A 7,337-nucleotide genomic window follows, 5' to 3' on the forward strand; every position below is an offset into this window, starting at 1 on the left:
GCAGCGTCCCCGTGCCTGCGGCAAGCCCCGGGAGCCGCCAGGCGAGCGCCGCGGGTGTCCATCTGTCCATCCGTCCCTGCCTCCAGGTGCTGCCCGGCCCCGGGGGACCCGGCGCCCAGCCTGGGACGTTACCCACAGAGGCAGGACCCAGCCGTGCAAAATTAAATAGGCAGGATTTAATCATACGTAAAAAACAGCTTATAAAAACCACAGGTGGGGATTTGACACCCCCCCACCCCCAAATCGCCACCGCGGCCACAGCAGGACCGGGGTGTCCCCTGGCTCCCCCAGGCCGTGGGGCAGAGCTGCGTCCCAGGGGCCGGGAGCCCCAGGCAGCCCGTCGCCAGCCCCGTGCGCCCGCGGGGGAAACCGAGGCAGCCGGCAGGGCAAAGCCGTTTCTCCTCGGTCCTGGCCGCTCCAGCAGGGCAGCCGGGAGGCAGCGTTTCATCCAGCCCGGGAAGCCGTCCAGCCTCGCTCCCCAAGGCCGCGGCGGGAACACAATGCTCCAGCCGGGAACAGCTGCTCCCTGCTCGCGGTCCCACATGCATCCCCGGACGGAGGCGCATCCCCCGCAGCGGGGGACTCGGGGACGGCCCCGCTCGAGTCCCCCCCTCTCCATGCGGCCGGCCGTCGTGCCGGGGCGGCTGCTGCTTCCGCGGCTCCATCGCCTCTCAGCTGGCTGCGACGCGGGACTGCAGCCAGGCCAGGCCGGCGGGCAGGCTGCGGGAAAGGGGCCCTTAGCCGACGGCATCCCGCTCCCAGCCCGCCCTCGCCGGGCTCGGGGAACCGGGGTGCAGCCACCCTGCCGCCCGCCCCCCCCCCCAGTGCATGGGTGCCACTCACCCCTCTCCCGTGAGGGCGCAGCAGCCCTGGATGTGCCACGGATGGTCCTTGATGGAGCCGAGCGTCAGGACCTGGGAGATCTCCGAGGTCGTCATCGAGTCCTTCACGTCCTGCTTGTTGGCCAGGATGAGGACGGCTGCCCGCTGCAGGTCCTGGGGGAGGCACCGCGCTGTGACGCCAGCGTCCCCAGCATGGTGGCACCGCGCACACGGCACGGGGCCACGTCCCAGGATCCCCCTGTACACGAGCCCCCAGCTGGGCTGAGGCCTCACAAACTCGTTCCTCTTGTGGCCAGGCCATCCCACCTGGCCGGGATGGTCCCTGGTCCCCGCTCACCTCGTGAGCCAGCATCTTGTACAGCTCCTCCCGCGTCACCTGCAGCCGCTCGCGGTCGCTGCTGTCGATCACCAGGATGACAAACTGGTGGGGACAGGGGTGCATGGCCGTCACCACCCGCCCGCGGCCCCAGCTGTCCCTGGTGCCCTCCCCGCTGCAAAGCGGAGCATCACGGGGGAGGGAAAAGCGATGCTGGAAGCAGCCTCCCTCCCTCCCCGAGCCCTGGGCGAAGCCCCCGCGGCGGCGGGCGGCCCGTGCCCACCTCGGTGTTGCAGTAGTAGCTGTTCCAGGCGGAGCGCAGCGTCTCCTGGCCCCCGATGTCCCACATGAGGAAGTGGGTCTTGCGCAGGACGACCTCCTCCACGTTGCTGCCGATGGTGGGCGACGTGTGCACCACCTCCCTCGTGAGGCTGCGGAGCCGCGACGGCGTCAGGCGGCTGCCGGCGCCTCCCGGCCCCCCGCTCCGGCCGGGACCATCCCGCAGCGCCAGGGCCAAGCCGCCTCCCCGAGGGGCAGAGCGGCGCCCCGCTGCGCCGGCCTCCCTCCCCAAGCAGGAAGCCCCGGCGGGGACTCACAACTGGTAGAGGATGGTGGTCTTGCCGGCGTTGTCCAGCCCCACAATGATCACCTTGTGCTCTGCGGGACGGGAGCGGGGGCCAGCTGAGCCACGGGGGACGCCTCAGCCCGGCCCCACGCGCTGCCGGCGGTGGCTGCTCGCCTGGGAGCCAGCGCAGCGCGAGCAGGCTGCTCGCACCCGTGTGGATTCTCTGATGTCTCATAAGAGGGTTGTGCTTGCCTTTCCCCCGGCGGCAACCCGCAGCGTCTCACCCCCCGTGAGCACTGCCAAGGCCCCACATCCTTCGTCCCCTGCCAGCTTTGGCTGCGCCATCAGCTCAGGAATTAACAGGGAAAGGCCGAGACCCCCTTGGGGTCAAGCCGAGGGGCTGCCCCAGCAGTGCTGCCCCGGCTCCCTGCGGGATCACAGATCCGCCTCGCCTCCATCGGGAGCGGGGGGCTCGCACCCCACTGCTGCCCCACGAGCATCCCCGCGGGGCTCCGCACCGAGCGCCTGCAGAAGCGCCAGGAACCGGGGGCCAATTCCCACGGGCCAGCACTAACCCCCCCCCCCAATGCACGGCCCCCTCCCCAACGCACCGCGCCCCCTGCACGGCCCCCTCCCCAACGCACCGCCCCCCCCCCGAGCCTACCGCGGCTCCCGAAGACGCCCATGAGCTTGGCCACCAGCTGCCCCATAGCGCTGCCGCGGCTCCAGGCCGGCGAGCACCGGCCCCGCGGCCCTCTTTAGAGCCGCCGTGACGTCACGCCGGCCCCGCCCCGCCCCGCGCCCCGCCCCCCGGGGATTCCCCTGGGGGAGGGGCGGAGCCACGGGGAACCCCCCTGACGTGGGGGCTCAGTTGGAGGGGGCAGCCAGGAGGGGGGGGGGGCTGGCCTGGGGGTGCGCGGGAGCCCCCCAAGCACCTGGAGCCCCACAACACCCCGGGGGCCTCCGGAGCCCCCCAGATCCCCAAAGCCCCCCCGGACCCTCCCAGAGCCCCCCCAGGCACTGGAGCCCTCCAGCCCCCCGGGGGTCCCCTGAGCCCTCCAAGTCCCGAAATGTTCCCTGGACCCCCCCCTCCTCAGCTCCTAGCCCCCCCTGGAGCCGGAGGCAGCCCGGTGCCCCCTGCCCCAGTTCCCGTTCTCCCTCCCGGCCGGACGGGAATGTCCCGTGGGGATTTTGCTGAGTTCCCGCACAAACGGCTCCCGGGGCAGGAAACCGGAAAGCGAAAGGGCCTGGGAGCAGAAGCGAAAGCCAGCGGGGCTGGGCCGGGGCTCCGCCACCAAATGGCCCCGGCGTCGCTTCCCCCGGGGGGGGCCAGGGCCCCACGTCGCCCGCGAGGAAGCCGAGGCTCAGGCTGAGGCCGAAGGACGGCGATGGTTTAACCTCACCCCGCTGCACGCCCTGCGGCCACCACACAGGTCCTCGCAGCAGGGACCAGCCGGTTGCCACCAAACCGTGACGGTGCCTGGCTGGAGCCCCGCAGGACAGCACGGCACGGCACAGCACGGCATGGCACGGCTGGAGGCAGGAAACCCCCCGTGCCGGGGCTGATGTGCAGGAAGGGGCCGGGAGCAGCCAGGGACGGGGTGAGGGCGGCTGTTTGGATGCACACGGAGCAGCTCCGGCTCCCGTGGGAACTCCACCTGGAATATCACTGGGAAAGTCCCGGTGCCAAGCCCCAACACGGGAGCCACGTTGGTGCAGCACGCCATGCCGCCGAGTCCTCACCTGCCCATGCAAACCTTTCCCTTCCGCCACTCCTGTTTTTTTTTCCCCCCCACCGCGCTCCTACACCCTTCCAGAGCACCCCGGAGTTGGCGACCCTTGTCCTAGAGCCTGGGAAAAAGCAGCCGGAGCGGCTCTCAGCAGCACCGAGAACCCGCTGACGCTGCAGAGACGCCCGGGCAGATGCGGTTGTGCAGGGCCGCGGTGCGACGCCGGAGCCGGGCGCAGCGCCGGCATCACGGAGCGCGGTTTCCGCCGGCGCTTGCCGTCAGCGGCGCAGCGGAAACGCGGCCCACGCCGGGCCCGGGCAGCGTCACCGCACCGCCGAGTTTCGCACGTGCTCGGTGCCGGCCGCAAGCCGCCGGGGCAGGGGCAGCTCTGGGGAGCGCGGACCTGCCCCCCCGCCACGCACACGCCAGGCACGGCCGCGGGGGCAGATCTCAACGAAATGTTTATTACAAAGAACCAAGCGAGCAGGGCGAGTCCCCCCCCACACACACACACGCGAACGAGAATAAATAAATAAAATAATACACTTTGTTGGGTCTTTAAATAGTTTGTGAAGTGACATAAATACGGGGCGTTTCTGTGCCCGCGGGGGGGGGCCGGGGCCGGCGCCGGGGCGAGCCCAGGTCTCAAAGCACTTGGCAGGCAGTGACACCGAGTGTCCCCCGTCCCCCCCGCCGGGTCCCCGGTGAAGGGGAAACTGAGGCACGCGCCGGGCGGTGGCGGCCGGGCAGCGGGCAGAGCCGGGGGCCTCCCGGAGCCCTGCCCCAAGGCGCTGGCGAGGCTGGTGGTGTGAGTAAGGCAGCGACCCCGGGGCCCCCCCGTGCGACCCCCCCCCGGCCGGTGCTGCGGCCCCCGCGGCGGGCGCAGGAGAAGGCAGTGCCGGGGGGGGGGGGGGGGGGGGGGGGATGAAGGCAGCGCTGCCCTGCCCGCTCAGGGCGGCCGCGCCTGGTGCGGGGGGGACGGACAGACAGACAGACACGCTCACAGACGGACGGACGGACACGGCTGGACGGGGCGAGAGCGGACAGGCACGGCAGGGCTGGGGTTTGGCACAGAGGGGGCTGGCGCTGCCGGCGCATCCCGGCGGTTTGCCGGCTCCCGCGGCGGCAGGCCAGGCCTGGGGCAGCTGTTAGCACGTGTTAGACCCCCACACACACACCCAAGGCTGGCTCAGGTTTGCCCCCCCCCCCCAATCCATTCAGGCAGAGCCCCTCCAACGCAAACACGTGCAAACCACCCCCACCCCGGTGAGGGGGGGCAGTGGGGACCCTCTCCCCACCGCCCCCGCAGGCACCGCACACGCATGCACCCCCTGCCCTCCGCTCCGCTCCGCTCCGTGGCCAGGGGAGGCCGTGGGTCGCGGCGGCAGGCGCTGGGCAGGAGGGAGGGCAGCTGCCAGCCCCGGGGGTCTCCCTGCAGCCCTGGAGCCGGGGGGCAAACAGCACCATGGATACCGGAGAGGAGGGGGCGCCTGGGGGGGGGGAGCACGTGGCCCCCCCCCACCCGGTGCCACGGGGACACACCAGGGTCCCCTTTGGTCACTTGCTGTCCCTGTGGGGCAGGGAGGGCCCGAGGCACCGCTGGATGGGCTGCTGGGGGGGGGGGAATCCCCCCACCCAGGCACGGGGCAGGGGGAGACCCCGGGGGTCTGGCACCCTGTTGGCAAAGCAGGGGCTCCCCAGCAGGCAAAGGGGGGGCCCTACGCAATCAGGGGGCAAGCGGGAGCTCTCCCCCCACCCCAAATCAGTGCTTGCGGGGGGGGGGGGAGCCTGTCCTTGGGGATCCCCGGGGGTCCCCCCCCCACCCCCACCCCCAATCCTAGCGGATATAAACCTCCTGGCCCCAGCCCTCCATGTCGTTCTGGTTGAGCCCCAGGGGCTCCGGGGGGTCGGGGCAATACCGGTCCTGGCCCTTGGCCCGGCCTCGCGGCGCCCGGCTCCGGCTCTCGCGCCCGGGCTCCTCCTCGTCCCAGGCGCCGGCGCGCTGCTGGGGCTGGCGGTGAGGCAGGGCGCGGGGCGGGCAGGCGCCGGGGGGGCCCCGCGGCTCCACCTCGGCCTCCTCGCAGGGGTCCGTCTCGATGTCCATGCAGGAATCGCCGGGCTCCGTGTAGGCCGAGTCCCGGCTGCCCTGGGTCTCCGAGTCGAAGGTGTCCTGGCGGGAGAGGCTGCGGGGGGCGGCGCGGGGGGGCGCCTGGCCGCGGCGGCTCTGCGCGCGGCCGCCCACCTCGCCCGGGCACTCGTGGAGGCTGCCGCCGTGCTGCCCCTCGCGCGGCGGCTCCCCGTGCACTAGGAACGGGCCCTGGTTAGGAGAAGCATCACACCGTGCAAGGAGGCGCAGGTTAGCGGCCACGCCGGGTTAGGCACACGCACGCCACGCACACGCGCATCCCGCAGAGCTGCCGGCGCGGCGCATGCGCCCTGCCCAGCCTGGCCTGCCGGCCCGGCTCCGGGGGGGGGGGTTCGCCAGAGCGGGAACGGAGCAAAGAGGGAAACGGAGGGGTTGCGTGGGGTGGGAGAGCGGGGGGGCTGCAGGGTCGGGGCTGACAGCAGCGGCGTCCCCCCACACCGGAAGATTTAGCGACAGACAACACAGGACGCACGTGTCCCCTCTGCCTCCTGCCCCGGGGCGAGCGCCGCGCGTGCCCCAGGTTCAGGCACGGCCTCTCCCACCGGCTCTCCTGCTGCGGGGCCCTGCCGGGCCGGAGATGCTGGCCGGGTCCGCGGCCACCCCTCGTCCCAGCCTGCCCTCGCCCGGCACCAGGAGCGCCCGAAGCCCTCGCTGCCGCAGCCGCCCGGATGCCGGGGTTCCCCGAGGGCTCCGGACAGGCGTGGGAGCACCCGGCGTGGAAAGAAGCGGGTCTGGGTCCTGCCTGCCCTGCGTGGGGAGGGTGCAGATCCCTGAGGGACCCCAATCCCCAGGGAGGCCCCCGATCCTGGGGGCGGCAGGCACAGGTGCCCAGAGGGCCCCGATTCCAGAGGGGTCTGATTCCAGGCTTGGCCCCAATCCCAGGGTGGGGAGCAAGTGCCCAGGGGTGGCCCCCATCCCAGGGATGGCCCCAATCTCAGGGGGCAGATCCTTGGGAGGGGGCAATCCAGGGAGGGGGGAGCAGATCTCCAGAGCAATCCCAGGGATGGCCCCAAAGCCTGGGGCAGGATGCAGGTCCCTGGGGTGGTCCCAGTCCCAGGAGGGTGCAGATCCCTGCGGAGGCCCCAATCCCAGGGACGGCCCTGATCCCTGGGGCAGGGTGCAGGCCCCCGGGGTGGTCCTGATCCCTGGGGGGCTGCAGGTCCCTGGGGTGGCCACGATCCCTGGGGAGCTGCAGGACCCCAGGGATGGCCCCAAACCCTGGGAGCTGCAGGTCCCTGGGGTGGTCCTGATCCCAGGAGGGTGCAGATCCCTGCGGAGGCCCCAATCCCAGGGACGGCCCTGATCCCTGGGGCAGGGTGCAGACCCCTGGGATGGCCCCAAACCCTGGGGAACTGCAAGCCCCCCAGGTGGCCCCAAACCCTGGGGAGCTGCAGGTCCCCGGGGTGGCCCCAAACTCTGAGGAGCTGCAAGCCTCCGGGGTGGCCCCGAACCCTGAGGAGCTGCAGGTCCCTGGGGTGGCCCCAAACCCTGGGGCAGGATGCAGGCCCCTGGAGTGGCCCCGATTCCTGGGGAGCTGCAGGTCCCCATGGTGGCCCGGTTCCCTGGGGAGCTGCAGGTCCCCACGGTGGCCCGGCTCCCTGGGGCAGGGTGCAGGCGCCCAGGATGGCTCCCCAGGGTGGCCCCGAACCCTGGGGAGCTGCAGGTCCCTGGAGTAGCCCCAATCCTTGGGGAGCTGCAGGCCCCTGGGGTGGCCCCGCTCCCGGGGGCAGGATGCAGG

The 7,337-nt window shown here is 72.3% G+C and overlaps 2 protein-coding genes across 2 annotated transcripts in view; both read right to left on the reverse strand.

Annotated features, from left to right (window-relative positions):
- Positions 1–194: 194 nt before the first annotated feature.
- Positions 195–2,482, reverse strand: ARL5C (ADP ribosylation factor like GTPase 5C). Its single transcript, XM_026072921.1, has 6 exons — positions 2,388–2,482; positions 1,755–1,815; positions 1,442–1,589; positions 1,180–1,263; positions 844–995; positions 195–720 (listed from the first exon to the last, which is right to left on the reverse strand). The coding sequence occupies exons 1-6, from the start codon at positions 2,431–2,433 to the stop codon at positions 672–674; spliced, it is 540 nt and encodes a 179-aa protein (XP_025928706.1). The 5' UTR covers positions 2,434–2,482; the 3' UTR covers positions 195–671.
- A 2,808-nt stretch (positions 2,483–5,290) lies between these two features.
- The window catches only part of CACNB1 (calcium voltage-gated channel auxiliary subunit beta 1), a 15,658-nt gene continuing 13,611 nt past the window's right edge, over positions 5,291–7,337 (reverse strand). The window contains exon 8 of the mRNA XM_026072935.1: positions 5,291–5,770. Within this exon, the coding sequence (XP_025928720.1) occupies positions 5,291–5,770 (480 nt within the window). The remainder of the gene's footprint in view (positions 5,771–7,337) is intronic.

Source organism: Apteryx rowi, unplaced genomic scaffold (genome assembly GCF_003343035.1).
Source record: "Apteryx rowi isolate R43461 unplaced genomic scaffold, aptRow1 scaffold_354, whole genome shotgun sequence".
NCBI lineage: Eukaryota > Metazoa > Chordata > Aves > Apterygiformes > Apterygidae > Apteryx > Apteryx rowi.

Bases quoted from the DNA above. Each gene is read 5' to 3' on its own strand.
- ARL5C (XM_026072921.1), bottom strand. From the start codon at position 2,433: ATGGGGCAGCTGGTGGCCAAGCTCATGGGCGTCTTCGGGAGCCGCG. The intron at 1,816-2,387 runs GTAGGCTCGGGG...CCCGTCCCGCAG, and splicing joins GGGCGTCTTCGGGAGCCGCG to AGCACAAGGTGATCATTGTG. The intron at 1,264-1,441 runs GTGGGCACGGGC...TGTCCCCACCAG, and splicing joins GCTACTACTGCAACACCGAG to TTTGTCATCCTGGTGATCGA.